At 38.2% G+C, this 18271-nt stretch overlaps 1 protein-coding gene across 1 annotated transcript in view; it reads left to right on the top strand.

The window, feature by feature from the left end:
- Nucleotides 1–18271, top strand: part of CAP2 (cyclase associated actin cytoskeleton regulatory protein 2) — a 58638-nt gene that overhangs the window by 11912 nt on the left and 28455 nt on the right. Inside the window, exons 3-4 of the mRNA XM_015854682.2 lie at nt 654–754; nt 15183–15260. Of these exons, the coding sequence (XP_015710168.1) occupies nt 654–754; nt 15183–15260 (179 nt within the window). The remainder of the gene's footprint in view (nt 1–653; nt 755–15182; nt 15261–18271) is intronic.

Below are 18271 nucleotides of genomic sequence, written 5' to 3'. Positions count from 1 at the left end.
TTACAATGATTCTCTTGGAGACGCACACAGATTTCAATAAAGAACATAAATAGGCTTTGGAAAGCATCTCAACAACTAAAACCTTTTGTACCCTGGGTTATTTGAGGGGTTTACACACAAGCACTGAATATGGAAGAAAGCCCAGAAATTCCTCAGAATTAAAGGTGAGTGACATCAAGAGAACAAAAGCAGCCTTGAGATCCCGCCTAGTTGTCTAACTACAGGTTTTTTTTCACACAGGCCACTGCAAATTACCAAAGCCCTTCTTTTTTTACTGTCAAGGAGCCAGATGACTCTTAGGAAGTAAAGAGGGCTTTCAAGATTATGAATTTGGACACAATTGTCATATAGTGCCAAAAGGTTAAAGCACACTCTCTGAAGAAAGCCTGGTACCTCTTCAGAGCAGTCTCCAGGCTATTTTCCAGCAGAGAGGCTGGAAAGAATTTTCACCATGGTCTCTCAGATACTACAGATGCTATAAATTCACATATGCGTTATTCATGCTAGACCTAACAATAGTACTGATACACCAACAAGACCCGAGGATATGTTGGGGCGGAAGGAAAGTGGGCTGGACATCTCTTCAGCACAGAGAAGTCCTGTACTTTGTTTACTATATGGACCCGTTGTAATGGAATGTTCTTCTTCTATAGGCATAGCTCCATACGTGGAGGCCTTTGATAGGCTGCTGAATGGGAGCGTTGCTGAGTTTCTCAGGTATAGCAAGATTCTTGAAGGTGATGTGAAGACACATGTGAGTATTACTCAGATTTTCTGCCCGTAATATAAACATGCAAGTCTACGTGATCAGCTTTGATGACTGAGTAGAGGGGAATTTTAATAGCAGTTCTCTGAATTATTAGTTCTTGATAATACTGGTATAACACACTGGGGGCATTTGGTTGGCTTTTGCATTCATGAGGAGGGACTTTTCTTCTGTAACACCCAAGATCAAACACTATAATACGCTAAACCTCTAAATATTCTCAGGTGCGAGAAAGTTGAATTGTCCCATTGTCTGCTAAGCTCTTTGCAGGACAGGAACATAATTAAGAACAAGTGTCAGCAACCAAGAAACAATAGGAAGAAAGGCAGGTCAGAGCAGTGGTAACATCTCATGGATGTATCTTCTAGGCATCTATATTATCATACAAATTAATGTAGAGTTTTGGCTCTCTTTTCTTTTTTTTTTACTCATATCTCTTTCATTTGGAACAACATAGAAAACTAAAAGATGGACACGTCAGGCATTTAAGTGTCTCTTTTTACCATGTATGTCATAGCAAGAAAGTACAATGGTATTTTCATGATGAAACCAGTTTGTAACCTTGTTATCAGAGTTTGTTTCATTTTATTTTTTAATACTGTCTTCTCTACATTTAGTAGTGATAGATGAAAAAAATGGGCTCATTTTACTGCAGTTCACAACAGCTTATCAATACATGTTTTACCAAAAAAATCGTGCCGAAGAGCCAAGGTCGCTGTGAGCTTGATCTGGAGGAATGTGAAGCTACTGGCTTTATCTAGTAGATCCATGCGATCAGGCCTTTCTCCATGTCTGTTAATCATTCCCCAATTCCTTGCAGCTGCTGCTCCACATAAAAATAAATAAATTAATAAACCAGTAGCCAGAAAAGCATGCAGTTCTACAAGATACTGGGATTGAAAGGAGATAATAAATACTTTGCAAGACAGCCAAAGTAAAAGCCTGTTCACAGAGCAAGAGCTCTGGGATTTTTCTGTGAACCATGCTTTTTCTGTGATGTTATATGTTCTTGTTAGAAGGGTAGAGACTCTGACCTACTTAGGCCTAAAATACTAGAGGGAGTAGGAGAAGATTCTTGAGGATCCTCATGTTTTTAAGAAAATGCCAGGCTTCAATTTAATATGAAAGTCTCTTCACCTTAACAGTTACAGTTTAAGATACTATATTTGTACTTAGCTCTTAAAATACGTAAGGGAAAAAATAACAAACTGAGATAAAGAAATATGCTTCTAACTGAGAAGGGAATGGATCCCTGGAAAGGATCTGTTTTACCTTTGGCCACAAAGATCATTAGGCACCATTATTTTGCAGTTCATTTCACAACAGCCTAAAACTGAAAGATAGGAATAGCCATAGTACTGCACCCCAACACTAAGCAATAAGAAAATCTACAATTAACTTTTTAAATGACTGGAATGTTTTTGTATTTTATTTTATTTTTTTTTAAATTTATGGTATCTGTAAATGTTAAAATCAGTAAACATATTAATTTACACATTCAATGCTTATCACTGAGACCACATACAAATATATTTATCATTTCTCTCTCAAGCCTGTGGTTAGTCTCCAGCATATTGTTGATGATAGTGTAATGCAAACCGTGGTACGGAGTGTACGTTAGGACTATTAGATTAGACATAAATAACTTTCCTTTACATAAAGAAGTTGGTGATTCTGATTGCAGCCTATGAAATACTCTGAAATCTTAGATTCTGAATGTACAGCATGCAGCAGACTGTGGTTGCCTTATGCTCATACTTATCACAGCAGCAACATCTGTGCTTTACCTTAACAAGTGGAACAAGGAGTATTTTTCTTCTGGGTGTCTTACAGACCATGTGTCCTCAGCATTATACTTGCAGCTGCTGTCTCTGCCACATAATTAGCTGAAGGGAAGGTTGTATTTTATTTCAGAAAACACCTGTTGCCTAGAAAACCTCACATACCTGACTCACCAGAATGGTAATATGAGAGAAAGAGAGACTTTATATTATGCTACAGAAATAAGGGGTTTAACATGATGTGCTTTGCGCTGATTGCCATAAGGATTGTGTGGTTTGTGCTTCTGGTGAAAGGAAGAACACAGCCATAACTAATATCCATTGAGGAGCCCAACTCCTTTCGGCATGCTGAAACAGTCTATTGAAAGCAAACAACAAAAAAAAAGAGAACTAACAGCTAGATCCTGGCTCCATGCAGCACAGTGAATTTTACAAAGATTTATTCATCAAAAACGTGTTCTGCTTAGATTCAATCTTGAGAGCAACTTATTTCTCATTCAGATTATGGTATAAGCAACACTGAATCTCTGAGGTCAACTGCATTACAGAAATTAACCACTTAAAAAGACAGAGAGAACAGTTAGTTTTTTTACATAGTCTGTTTAAAACAAATTAATCCATGTATATGGCTAGGATGCTGTCCTTTTGCTGCAAAAAGACCTGATTATATGGGTACTTCTGTGGCATGCAAAGTGCCCTACAGGCATATAATTTATGAAGCTGTAGACACAGAATTTATGAAGAACTTGTATTCTGTCCATGTCATAACTACAGATCACACGAAGTCAGTAGAAGAGTGAATATGGCCAGGACTGCTGCCAGCCAGCTGTCCTTGGCCTGACATACCTGTGTCTTGAAGACTGTCACCAGCTATTATAGTTTAGAGCAGACACCCTGCAGCTGATTGAACATATGTGCCAACATTGGACCATTCTTCTGTCAAAATGAGGGAATTCAAAAGTAGTAAAGATTGTGGGTCTGCAGTATAGACAGTGTTCTTATATCCAGCAGATAGATAGCACTGGCTGACTGCTAGATTACAAGAAGTAGAGTCCTGTCAGTATTTGCTCAGACGCATCCACCACTACAGAAAATGTGCTGAGGGTGATGGAGAGCTGCCTGTGGAATACACAGTCTGTCTTCAGATTGTATCCCAGTGAGGAAGCTGGGCAGGCACATTTGATGGGCTCTTTCATGTCACAGCAAAGCAAGCAAGATCTTAGAAGGCCATGAGTAGATTTTTGTGATGAGCTTCTTCACATTGTTCTTGTTTATGTGATATTGCAAGTGATTAGATACTTTGGCTTGAATTTGAACAATGTACCAGATGGGACATAGTGATAAGAAGAGAATGTACTGGTTCTACAGGAAAAAGACAGAAAACATGAAATGTCCATATTATGGTATTTTTTGTGATACAGAACAGAGGAGAAAGGCAGCCTTTCTGTCAAACACATGGACTAATACTTGCTATTTTAATTATTTTATATTTATAAAAATCTTCTAACCTCCCAACCCCACCACTTCAAAGAAAAGACTGTCTAGGTGATTAAGTGATGTTCCTGCTTCTCTCAACCAAGCTATTCAGCTTGGAAAGGAAAACTATTGAAATATTTATATCTTTTTCCTCTTCTCTATCATGAACTTCCAGCTGCTGAAATGCAGAGCTCTGACAACCAGCAACATTGTGGAGCACACATCGGAGTGCCCAGGAATAAAAAGTTTGTTGGTTGTCTTGTTCCTTCCCGGCACAGTTAAGATACAACTCATTTGTATTTGTGATACACAAACAAATAGCAGAGGAACAGCAATTTCCAGCATGTTATCCCACCTGCAGGAGCTCTCTGTGTGCATGCACTGATCTTTTACTATTGTGAGCAGGGGAAGCAGTGTTCACATTACAGAAATTTTATTTGCATGCTTATAATCACAGAGGTTTTCTTTTCTTTATCTATTGTGTGAAACCCTCGCTTCTTCCAGGCACAGTCCATGTAAATACAGACGGCACCTGAAGGCAAGATTCATCTTTAATGTGGTATATCTAATGAGTTGTCTTTATACTTGCTCTTGGCAAAGTGCAGCTCCAGTCTGGACTGTCAACAAAGTAAAAAAATCATATCTTTCTCATTTCATCCAAAGAATAGTTACTACACATGGAATAGCTGCATCTTGTCTTTCCTTGGGAGTGATGTTGAAGAGTTGACTTTCATAGCCTTGAACTTTGACCAGGATGTGCTGTCTCTGATACGCCAAAAAACACTTCTGCACTTCATATTACCTAATCAAAGCACAGACTGTCAAACCCATTATCTGGCTGATTCCTCATTAACAAGCAATTTGCTTACAGGGCAACAGAATGCACAAGTGTACTCTCGTGTTGTTCTTTTGTGCCCAGAGGCTGTGCGGTTTTAGGCATTGTGTTGAAAGTTGAATTAGAGCTCAGAGAAGAGGATGATGTCAACATGCCCAAAGAGAAGCATGTGGTCACGCTGCATTTGCATTTCTGTGATGGGTATTTTCTGCTGGATGAAATAAACACCAGACCAAGTAGCTACAACAGGACTAGGAAAAACAGAATACATAAAAAAAGAATAAAGACAAGTGTTTTTATACATCAACAAAACAGCTGAAAAAAAGAAACTAAACATAGAAAACAGTAGTGCCATCCACTAAAATAAAAAACAAAAAAACAAAACCAAATAATCAGTGATGAAAAAAAAACAACCTTGGGAATCTAGCAATATTAGAGTTGATTTTTAATGATATTAAAATCATATTTTTCATACTGGGTCTCTACAGCAAGATAGTTCATTATATAAGCTATGAAAAATGTTTGCTTTAATATTAAATACAATATACACAATAAAGCCAAGTGGCTAATCCAGAGCAATTACCATTTTTAGGTGCTTTACAACTTTTGATTCATCTCTTCCAAGGGATGACTTCATTTCTGGACTAAGGGTTGGATCTGGCTTAGAAAATAAGCTGGATTTACTGGGTCAGGTGTAGGCCTGTTACACTTGTCTAACTGTAAGACACCTCGATTGCAAGAGGAATGGCTCTGAAGCATGAAGAACCTGGCCATGGCTTGTCCAAACCAACAATCCCTGAAAAGACTGGGAGTTTTTCTGCTAATTTTGATGAAAACTTGATCAAGCTTGCAGTTTCTCCATAATGTCATCGTACTAAATGCATCCTGCTTTTTTCTTATTTAAAAAGGCAAGGAAGAGAATCTAACAGGTCGTACTGAAAAATACATGACATGGTGGCCAGTACAGGGCAATTAGTGTATTACCGGCATGAGAAACACTTACCTGTAAATTCAAGGTAATAGTGGTGGGAATATACAATGAGGATGTTCCACACAGTATTCCCTCAGTCAGAAACATAAGAAAACATGAACACTCAGTGCTGTAAAACAGTCCTCATAATTCGTTTTCATGGAGCTTGCTTCTTTGCTTATGGAGTAGTTCCTGACTAAATGTGTTTGCTTCACAGTGGAGTTGATCAGGGGACATTTTTTTGGATTAGAGTCTAATACTGTTAGCCCCTAAAGCAGAGATTATGTCTGTGTGTGGTTATCCAGTAAAATAAAACTGATTTCCAAAGGGTGCCTGAAAAACGGTATCAGAAAGATTTGTGTGGAAAGTCTTAGAAGCAATGGAAAATGAAATTAAATCTCCATCATGTTTGCCCAGCTGTGTTAAGTCTCTAAGTCAGAACTGATTATATGCTCTAGCTCATGCTAATTTTGTTGTCCTATAAATTTTGTTCATTGAAGCCCTTTAAGATCAAATTTGAGTCTACTGATATGAATCCTGTTGTTCTTGGTGTTTTTCTATGGATTCATTACAAGTAAACTGTAGATGTAGATGCAGAAGTGCCCCACAAATTGAAGAACATTGCAGCAATTTAACCAAAAACCATAAGGTAATAACATTACGTGACTAAATTAGTTAGCTAAATGACAGGTAGTTTTGTGTGTGGACCACACAAAACAATGTCATTTGTTACTACAGGCTATGAGCAAGCCTTTATTAATTTTCAGTCTCGTTCTTTCTGAAAAGCACATACGTGCTCTTTTCACTCATCCTGCCTCCCCATCCCTGACCTGCTTTTGTTAGTTGGTGTTTGCAACTGTTTGGAGTGTATAGAAATGCTAGGATTGGAAAGTGAGAAGGCTGTTCATTGTAGTCAGCAAAAAAAACCCAATGATCTCAGAATCTGGCTCTTCAGTCAGTTTCTAGCAAAAATGAGTTCAGTGAATAATGAAAATTATGCTGCAAGGGAAACCAATGTGCAGTTTCAGTGTTGTTTTTAGTAAGCTGGGAGTACTGTCAGGAGTGATGAGGATAGAATGTGGCTACAAATCTGTATTGCCTCTTTATCCAGTTTGAATTGTATGATCAATATGGCAACATTTCTGAATGTTGAAGAGTCCATTAGAAGAGATTAAAACATGTCACTGCCACTGCTCACTTCCGTTAGTCTCTTGACATCCATAAGTTGACGTATTTCTATAATTAGCCTGAACTGCAAAACAATTCAGTTATTTGCTTTTTGTTGTTGTTGTTGTTGTCATTTCAGGTATTTAACTGTGTTTTATTCTAGAGCTCAGGGCAATGAAAGATTGATTTGGGAACTTGATGGACATCTTCAAGGCTGAAATGTTTCTTTTGTTGTAGCTTCGCTACATATTCTGTTCAAAGAACAACCTTTTTGCAGGCTTACTTTTCAATCGCATCAATGTACATGCAGATGCATCTTTCCTTTCAGGGAGTCTGAAATCCAGCCTCCAAGTGTACCTGGGCTTTCAATATCAGAGAATCATAGAGTCATATGAGTTGGAAGTGATGTTTAAAGGTCAAAGATCATCTAGTCCAACTCCCTTGCAATGAACAGGGGCACCCTATAGCTACATCAGGTTGCTCTGATCCCTGTCCAGCCTGACCTTGAATGTCTTCAGGGACGGGGCATTCCACTACCTCTCTGGTTAACCTGTTCCCATGCTTCACTACCCTTATCATAAAAAACTTTCGTCTTACATCCAGTATAAATCTTGCCTCTTTTAGTTTGAAACTATTTCCCCTTGTCCCATCAAGGACCATTTCCCCTTGTCCTATCTTCACCCTTCTGAAGAGTTTATCTATCTCCTTTCTTCATAGCCCCGCTTTAGATACTGAAAGGCTGCTCTCAGGTCTCCTGGAGCCTTCTCTTCTCTGGGCTGAACAGCCCCAGCTCTCAGTCTATCCTTATAGGGAAAGTGTTCCAACTCTTGGATCTTTTTTGTGGCTCTCCCCTGGATGCACTCCAACAAGACCATGTCCCCCCTGTAGGACTCCACTGAGGACTCCACACCTGGATGCAGTACACCAGATGAGGCCTCACCAGTGCAGAGCAGAAAGGCAGAATCACCTCCCTCAAGCTGCTGGCCCCACTTCTTTTGATGCAGCCCAGGATATGGCTGGTCAAAACCAACTGATCACTGGCTGCTGTTTCACATATTCTGTGTCTCATGAAATATACTATGACTGTCTTTAGTTATTAAAATCTCAAATCAGCAGTGCTGGCCTAGTATAGACTGTTGTGATGTTTCCTCTGTACCGTAAAGAATCCATTTGTTTGATGTTTTTATATTTATTCTTAAAATATCGGGATGTTTTTATCAGATGGGTTTTTGTTTTGTTTTTAATGATAATCAGTATTTTTGTTTTTGCTGTGTGTTGTTTTGTTTTTGTTTTTTTTTTAAATGATAATCGGTATTTACATATTATAAAGGCATATATTATCAACACTATCAACACAAGTTCTTCACAGCTGAGAATTAATGTTGGGAATGTCCAGATAATCCCCAGAGACTGGAAGATCTTGGGTTGCAGTGTGCCAGAACCATCTTTTAAATCCACTGATGGGGAGTCCTTCAAATGCAGATCCTGAATTGCACACTATGCAGTGAGGTAGCTTTGAATACTTTAGCAGGTAACTGTCTCCTTGCAAAAGACAGCAGACTGCAGTGTTAATGGCTAGCTTCAATTCTTGAAAATCTTCAAAACTGCTCAGAAAATAAAGGTATTGAAAACAAACAAACAAAACCCCCCAAACCCTCTAGTCTGTAAATTGGTCACAACTACAGTAACATCTGGACTAATTCTTTGCACACAGTTTTCAGTACTTTTCTATACCAAATCATCAATACTCCAACCATCAGTACTCTACATTTGTTTTCAGAAATTCCCTATAAGAGCTGGAAGGAGCAGAGATCATGAGAGATTTTTGCCTATTTGCAAGGAGTCTCATGGATAACTGAAGAATCTGGAAGTCAAAAAAGCAGTCTGAGCTTTAGAAAGTATCAGCTAGTACAGATTTGGTCTGGTATTGCTCTTCTTCTCTAGTGGGTAGGGGATATTAGAGATGTTTTGGAAGAATATGATCTACTTTTTCGCTTGGCAGTAGTCAATAGCCTTACTGGCCCTACAGCCAAATATTTATCTGTTTGAAATGACAGGTGAAGGAAGCAATTGACTGCCTCTGCTATTCAAATTAGTAAAGAATTATTTAACAAAGCTGACATGTTAGTGACATTCTTCAGGTTTTAAAATAAACAGTCCCTTGAGATCAGTAAGCACTGTTCACATCACTCAAAACTGGTAAGTTCTAGGACACTGGAGCAAATTTTATAGAGCAGAAGAGACTGCATATTCTTCCTCTAGGGCAATATTTTTGTAATTTATGTAAAAACAGCTGATGTGGCTTTAAGTACTCCTTTACTCCCCTGCATCTAAACAGTTCACGAAATACAGACAACTAAAATGACAGGTGAGTAAAGGTTTGTGCCAAACAATTACTGTCTGTCTTAGGTCATTAGCTTCACTGGAAGTAAGAGCTGTAAGAGCTCTGAGCATTTTAATTCACAGTCAAGCTATCTGAAAGGTAAAATGAGTGAGCTTGGATACAGATGTTTCTCTGAAACAACAAATAAATAACTTTGGCTAGTACTGTGCACAATTAAATAGTGTTTAAGACACCAACAGATATAAACAGCTAGAGAGACCAGACTTGCTCTAACCCTAGGTTGGTACTGGACAGGCAGAAGCAATGCCAAGAAATTTTAGCAAAAATTACCTAATATAGACATAGCTATGGAGTGAAAAACACTATAAGAAATACAGGACAGCTGATTAGTGGTAGCCAAATTTATCTGTAACTGAAAATAGAAAAGAAAACATCTGGGGTGGAGTCTGGCTCCATCAAAATCAAAGGCAAATTTCCCACTGACTTCAATTTTGACCACAATTTCAACCCCGTTTTCTGTGTATACCAGTAAGAGAAAGGTGATTGATAGGTCTTTTTCTTTCTTTCATTTTCCCGTATCAAGTGCATTGCTTGGAGAATTGCCACTGACTTCAGCATTTGGCTCAATTTTAAAAAGAAACCTATATCAGCCAATTAACCATACAAAAAAAACAGTATCTCTTCAGCTGGCCTGGATAGTTTCTATGGCAGCCCCATACGTAATCTAAATGCCATTCTTTTTCCATTTCTTGCTTCTCCATTTAAGCCACCAGCCACTTCTCCACTTCACTTTGTAGAGGCTCTTGAAAGCAGAATGTAGAAGATGAACTGCTCCTCCTTCTCTGACAGTATTGTTCCCTTCACAGAAAGATTGGGTATGAGCCCATGAGACTGAAGTTCCATCTGTAGTTGCTATTTGCCATCAGTCATTGTGTCTTTTGCTAGACCCAAAGGACCCCAAACTGATGCTGCAGAACCTGTGATTAAAATTCTGGGCCACTAACTAAATCCTCATTCTCTTTCCCAATGTCCTCTTCAATACTTTGTTTTAGAACAAAGTCATTGTGGATAAAATCCAAAATGTGTACGTATCTGTATTTTGATTTGCAAATTACTGTTAATGACCGAGTGTATATATATGCAGATGTGTATTATTCCCCAAGAACAGAAGTTCAGTGAATTCTGATATTTACACTATGCTTTTCAGTGCTATGACTGAGGAAATACATTATTAAATATAATTACATCTGTCAATTTATATTATCAGGTCAATAGATTAATATTATTGACTAAATTTCATGAGGGAATCTTTTGTTTCTCTTACTTCTGTTTTATTTTACTTTTTTTTTTTTCCCCCCAAAAAACGGAATTTACTCATAACAAGATCTGAATGCAAGTGCTCATCTTCCTCCTGTAGGTTGCCAAACTATTGTTATACAAATAATATTTGTATTCATTAGTGCTTGGATACCAGTGTGATGGTATCCATCATGACATGGTCTCATGTCAGAATTCTTCTCTCCCAGCCATAGTAACTGCCTAAGACAACTATGAAGCACACCTTAGGCAGAGGATTAAGACAGCTTCTTCCACAATTTACTGTTTGGAAAACTGAGGAGGAGAATGGTATGCAGGCAGTCTAGGCATTTGAGCCCAATGTCACAGCCATTTCTTCCAGCCTTTAGCACAAACCATTAAAAGCAGAGTAGAAAATATTCTGAAGAATCTGCTTCCTTCAAAGTGTTTGCCTCAGCTGCAGAGTGTATCTGATGATTGCTGTATGCGTACGTAATCCCAAGAATGCCAGAAGGATTACCTGAAGTTTGAGATACCACTTATCTGCTGCTCCTAAATATCCCATTTCTATCTGCAGAAAAATGTGTGCAAGCTTGTGTTCTAGTCTACTTTGATAAATTTACTCACAATCCCAACTCAGTCTTCATTAATATCATACATTATAACTGAAAGAGTTGCAGCTGATTTATTCTGTGGCAATCTTTTGGTTAAGCGGCACAAGCTGTTGAGAAAAATCCCTTTGGTCCATTTTAACTTACTAAACTTCAATGGATATGGAGGTCTAATGAAAGAGTCAGTTCCACATAAAAAAAGTTGTTCTGCTTGGTTACACAGCCTGCTTGCTAATAAGAAGGAAGTAGCAACAAAGCATCACATTTCAAATACAGAAAGAATTGAGGTGATAATAAACTGAACTAATACATTCCTAATGAAAAGAAGCTCTTCTAATGCTTTGGTACAATGCATGGAAAGAAATACTGCATTTTTGGAAACAGTAGAACTCAGAAACCCATTTTTAATGCTGCCGGAGAAAGAAGGAAGTATCTATTGCTGAAGTCTTGTGGAAGCGGGCTTGTAAAAATTCAAAACCTGTGTTAGCACAATCCTTTGATTAAGATTTAATTTCAAAGATAAGAAATAGCAGTGCTTTTCCCTCTGTACAACTAAAAGCCTCTGGGGCTGGATAATCTCTGGGGATATGGTATCACCCATCAATACGCAGTCCATTGACCACTAAATGTTTCCAATGTCCTACAATAAGTAAGGGGTAATAAAAACAGTGTGGAAAGCTAGTGCATCAGCAGAAAAGAAGGGAAAAATCAGACAAGAAGCCATTTGTTACATCATACTCTGAGGGGAGGAAAAAGCTCTACTCAGTCTACGTGTCTAAGTGGGAACGCAAAAGTATGGATTTAATGCAGTATTTTAAAAAAGAAAGGAAAAAAAAAAGAAAAAAGAAAAAAAAAAAGCCAGACTTTTTTTCCCTCATCCTCTGGTTTTGTGACCTATCAGCATTCAAAGTTCTGTCTTAAAACAATGTTGGCTCTTTGTAGGAATTTGGTAGAACCCTTCTGAACTTCACTCTCTGAGTTTGCTGGAAATCTAAAGTTGAGACTATGCTTGTGACCCAGTTTACAGACTTGTGACCAGAGCTTTTCTTCCTTCTCTTTGATACCTTCTGTATGAGAAAGAATCATCATATTCCTTACCCACTGTGCTACTAAGCACAGATGAATCTTATAAAGTTTACCTGTTTAAGACAATTACCCTATTGCTCTAAATATCCAAATAGGTTTTCTCTGCATCAGTTCTAATGTAAGCTCATGGTTCTTTCAAACAATTGACTATGCTTTACAGAGAATTCCAGAGAGGTACTTACAGTGTGCTCTCCAATGGAAATCTTTACAGAAGAATAGTTTGATTGTTTATGTTCTACCATAAATTGTTCTGCCACATCAGCTGTAGAACTGCATAAAGTCTTTTCACAAAGGCACCTCTCTGGCTTTTCTGCTTGCATTTTCCAGTCTTCACCATAGCCAATCGTTTGATTCCTTGTTTAGATCCTAATTTCAGCATTGTTTTAACCCAGAAGGGAGGAAGAGGAAAGAATTGCTAAATTTTATCCTGTTCGTATTACCTCTGCCAAAAAGAAAAAGTTATCTTGCTCTTCACAAGTGATGACAGACTCATATTCAGTTGTATTAAAAACTGCTGACTAACTTCATGTTGCCTGCAAATCTTATGAGTGCACATCCTATTCTTGGTTTTAAAACACTAATAGACATACTGATAGTTCTTAAAACCCCGAGGAACACAACTAGTAACTTGCCTCCTCCCAAACAGCTCTTCGTGAAGTATGCCCTACTGCTGTCCCCTTTTTTTCCAGCTTCCTATCCAACCTAGAGTTTTTATACTAATTTGCATCATTTCCATCTAAAGTACAATTTTCCCATGAAATATATAATATCTTGAAGTCTGAGGAAAAACATTTACTAAACAACAGGTGTGTTGAAGGTTGTGGCCAATGGCTCTACATCCTGGGCAGACCTGTCTAGTGTTTGATCTAGCGGTTGGCAACCCTGTCTGTGGCAGAGGGATTGGAACCGGATGATGTTTGAGGTCCCTTTCAACTCAAGCCATTCAGTGATTCCATGAAGAATCAAAGACATCAAGAACAACATGAGGATGCTCAACTTACTCATCAAGTCATGGCCATGGCCTCAGTTCATCCCTTGATTTCATTATTGTTCAGTAACTAAAAAAAACTATGGCTTGCTTTTACTCCTCTGTGCAATACAGATCAACAGGTCATTTATCCTTCATTCCCTTGCTTCTTTATTTTGTAATCTCTAAACCAAATTATCCTTGATAATCAAGGCCTCTTCTCACTCTTTGTAGGTTCTGTACTTAGAGTCTTGCCTCAGTCATTTATTCATCCAGAAACCCGCTAATTCTTCTCTTGCCCAGCATGTACAATTTCTTTCCATTATTAATTGAAATCCATTTTTCCTGCATTCAGTTCATTGAATTCCTTGGACCAGTCTTCTTCATTCACTGGTTTTTCTATTTTCCAAAAGTTTGCCCTTCTAAAATACCAACCTGTAGATTTATTTTTGTCCATCTAGAAGTTTCATAAGTGAATCCATTCATAATCACTCCTCCTTGAATGTTATTTTTTCATCAGCTGGTCTGCAAAATCCTCCTTATGCACAAAAATTAAGCTTAAAATAGCACACGTTGTTGCTTTAAAAATTTCTGTACCAAAAGTCAGTCTTCTGAAATGCCTCAAAAAACCCAAACCTTGCCATTATTGATTGTATTTTCGTCTATGTCTAAAAAAGTTATGTCTCTTATGCTGATATAATTTCCCTTGTTATTTATTTTTTTATCCATTTATAGAGATGATTGCCTCCTTACAAATCTCAGCTTGTCAAAGCATAACTACCCCCTTCTACACAAATACTGTCCAAGTTGGCCTCCTTTACCACCTTTCCTTGCAGTGACTTTCATCCCAACAGGTTAAGTTTTATTAATGCCATCACATTTTAGGACAGATAAACACCATTTGGCTTTGAACTTGGAACTTCCTAACTCTTGTTTAATTTAAGTTGCATCCACATAGTGCCGTACATAAAATTTTCCTGTTTTCTTTTTAGACTGCAGAAACCTCAAAGGCAAACATCATGAACAAACTTCCCCACCCTTTCACAAAGTGTTTATAAATGTACTCATTCATATTAGATTAACTTGACAGCATTTGGTTTGGTTTTATATAGCAATACACACTGTTTATGAATATTTCTTTTCTATGCCAATAACTCATCATTCTAGTCATTACTCATCCACTTGAATAAGATATAAGTGATATTGAAATACCAATTAGATTCAAATCAACACACATCATTCACAATATAAAGAAAATGCAATGTTCAAAAATAAACTTGTCAGATGCAGATTCAATCCAAATTCTAGAGTTCTGCAGGAGGAAATTGCCCAAAAATCCTCAGCCATCCATCACCTCTCATAGCCATCAGTCTTAGGGCCTGCACAGGGAAATATAAGAAAGGAATGAGTTGTGGCCTCATCGCTCAATAAATAAGCAAAACTCAACCCTTCTTGAACATCACTACAGCCTAAGGTACCGTCAACAGAAAGTTTGCAGGCTGCAGGTCTCAGCTGTAGTAAGTTGTTATCTTGCACTCTGAGTATAAACATTGCCATTACATTGCCATTAAAATGCCTGAACATTCTCTGAAGTGGTAAAATTAAGTCCTTCCGTGACTTATCTTATGAATGATAAGCAAAAGGCTGCATATCGACTTGTTTTATTTCCTATCTGAAGAAGATAGGAAGCCTAACCTCAGATTTAAAGAAGAAAAAAAAAATATAGCTAAGCCACTATAGTACATTTTTTTTCCAGTCAGCATTGCTGTGATTTAGATGAGAAACAGCGAGAAAAATTTGAGCTGTCACACTTGACTTTGAGCTGCCTAAGAGAAGTCCTGGAGGTCACAGGCTAAGATTTAACTTATCTCCTTTCCTTGCAGGCAGAGATGGTACGTGCTGCTTTCCAAGCACAGAGATCTTTCCTGGTGTTAGCATCTCAATGTCAAGAGCCTCAAGAGGTAAGAAAACTGACCTACAGTTTCAAGAGTCTCTGCACTAAACAGGCTGTCTTCCTGCATGTTTTGTATCATCCCTGCATTTGCTTTTATCTTTTACTTTATACAGTGTACTTAGATGCTTGCTTTTAGTGTTTTTAGCATGGTACTGTAAGAATCAGAAAGTTTACAATAATCAAAGACATTTTTCTGAACCACTATGTATAAGACCACTGCAGAAAGCAAAGGAGGTTTTCATTATAGGGCTGAAAGTAGGATCTGTGTTTCTCTGGAAGCTGAAGATACTAGGCAATGTAATGACTTTTTGCTAGCCTCACAGGGAAACTGTATAATAGAATTGGAAGTTAGGGAATAAGCTATTGAGAGAAAAAAAGATCAATACTAGCCTGTAGACTGAATACTCTCAGACCTCTGGGTTAGTCTAATTTTGGAAGAGGCAATGCTTTTTGTCAAGAAAAGGAAAAGACTTTTTAGATCAAGTTGATTTATTTACTTTAGTGGTAACCTTTCACAACAAGAAGGCTCAGGGAGGCTGTGGAGTTGTTAAGAAAAGTCATTTGAAATGAAATATCATTTGTGGTTTCTGCAGGGCACAAAGTTTTGGACAGTAGCACTCTAAGAGTCCTAGGAACAGTGACTGGGCAGCCCTTCTGTGGGACTGCTCTCCAGCCTTCCTTCTGTGAGGGTGCAGAGAATGAAGACTCTACTTGCACAGCCTTCAGTTCTGTCTTCTTCTGGTAGCCCATAGTTCACTACACTCTGTATTCTCAAATCAGAGCTCTCTGCAACTAGGATGAATTATTGAAATTCTGCTGTCATTATAGATCTTAGAGATACAAATTCAAAGCTTTTCTAATCAGTATCTTTTGAGGTACTCAGGGAAGAAAAAAAAAAAGCACAGATATTCCAGATGAGACTTGTGCTTTGTGGAGTTCCAAGCAAGGGAAGGGATCCGTTGTTTTTCCATCTGTCCCCGATCTCACAGAATAAAAGTGGGTCATGATTTGCAGAGAACAGGCAAAATTCCCACTGGTATAGGCCTCAAGAAGTCATTTATATTGGCTGTGAACACAGTTGCACCCAGTGGCCCACAAAACTCTTCACGCTTGTTGGTAAAATATTCCCCAATGAAGTTTCCAATGGCCACTAATCTAATGTAGCACTCCAGATTGTTGGTATTGTCCCCCCTCCGGTGCAAGTAAAAGCTCTGGCTCACTACTTGGTGATGTGTTATCAGTCCGATTTCCTCTGCTTTTCAAGTGAGAACGGGAGTGGCTTCTCCTACATTTTACCCTTAACTTTTTCTGAACCTGATGCCAAAGACTTGAGATTTTTTCATCTGTAAAGTTCAGAAACTTTCATTTTAAAATGGCAACAAAACAAGCAACCAAGGAAAAAAAAAAAAAAAAAAAAGAATATATGTAAAAAGAGATTCTCCTGCCATCCAGAACAGCAGCTGCAGAAGCATTAAAAAAAGCAACAAGTAATAAAAATCTTGCCATAAATATCACCACAGTTGGCCATGTGTATAGCTGGGTATTATCAGGCTTGCATAGAATAGGCTTGTTGAAGGGAAAAAAAGTATTGTTTTGTCATTTAGTTATCCTTTAGCACAGAGGAAGTGCCAGACGTATGTGTGTTAAAATACCAGGAATACTGCAGGCTAAAGCTCGTTTCTCAGTGACAACAAACTTGATCCAATTACTGTCGGTTTTTTAACATGAAGACTGTTAGGTGCACATTTTTTATAGGCATCCAAAACCCTACAATTGTTAATTCCTTTCCTCTTTTTTGCACATACGTTTTGCACAGTCCTACATTCATCTATATAGGAGACAACCTGAAACTAGTTGAAGGCTGCCTATTCTGTGCAGCTTGAATAGTATGCTCCACTGCAGAGAGTGACAGCTAAAAAAGCATCAGGCGTTTTAATGTCTCCATCTCAATGGGGAAAAGAATCCTTCTGCAAAGCTGTATTGGTTAACAGTTTTGAAAAAGCTAGTTAACACCAGATAATGCCAGGGAGGGAAAGAATCAGGGGTCCTTCCCCCCTCAGGACTTTATTGATTGATGCAATGTCATCTGGGCTCTGGTTGTATTTACAGCCTAGAGCCACAAAGTCAGTGTGGAATCCAAACAGGAAAGCTAGTCATTAGCGTATTGGAATGCACAGGGTAGAGAAAAGCAAATGAAGATGACAGCATATCTATAAATGCAAGAGAAAAGAGAGTAATTCTGTCATTCAGCTGTCTAGACTGTTTGCTTTATAATGTAAAGCTGTGAATGAGCCAGCGGGTTGCGATTATGGCATAGTAGCTTTGCAGACATTCAGAGACAGCGGTGTGGAGACTGAGGGGATTTACTGAGTTCCTGTCATGTTGGGATGTCATACGTGGTGCCTTTAAAAAAAAAAAAAGGGAGGGGAAAATGCCCTGCAAAAATAAATTAGCTCAGCTCTTGCAGCTTACAAACTAATGAACGGGGAATTCAAACAAAAAGAGAGCTCCTACATGGATAATGATCCTTAGATTTTTCTGTGCTTAGCAGAGAAGGAAGAGAAATACGTATCATACAAAAAGCAATCCTTTTCCCCTCTGTGAAAATGTTGAAGGCTGTAGTATTCTTTCAGATCTTTAACCTGTGTGAGTCACTCGCAAACATTTTCAGTTCATCTTGCTTAAGCTGCTTCTGCAGAGTTTTGCTCTTTGATAATAAAGCTGATATATATATTTTTTTCTTTTGTAATCTGCTGCAGTGCATAGCCTTTATTATCTGTATATGTGAAAACAGTAGGAGCTGGGAAGGTAATTCCAGCTGGCATACCGATCTAGCATCAACGGCAATAAATTACTTAGCAGAGAGCATGTTCTGTTACTTTTTATGGTCATGTTCTATATTTGTGTGTGCAGTGGAAGAGATCACATGGCAAAACCACCGTTTGGTATTCCTGTTTGTGTATGTCCCAGTTAATGGCTGCTGGGTGCAGGCTCATTCAGCAAGAGGGAATACTTGAG

Source organism: Coturnix japonica, chromosome 2 (genome assembly GCF_001577835.2).
Source record: "Coturnix japonica isolate 7356 chromosome 2, Coturnix japonica 2.1, whole genome shotgun sequence".
NCBI lineage: Eukaryota > Metazoa > Chordata > Aves > Galliformes > Phasianidae > Coturnix > Coturnix japonica.
Note: the sequence above shows the minus strand (reverse complement) of the source record. Positions and strands in the feature narration are given on the sequence as shown.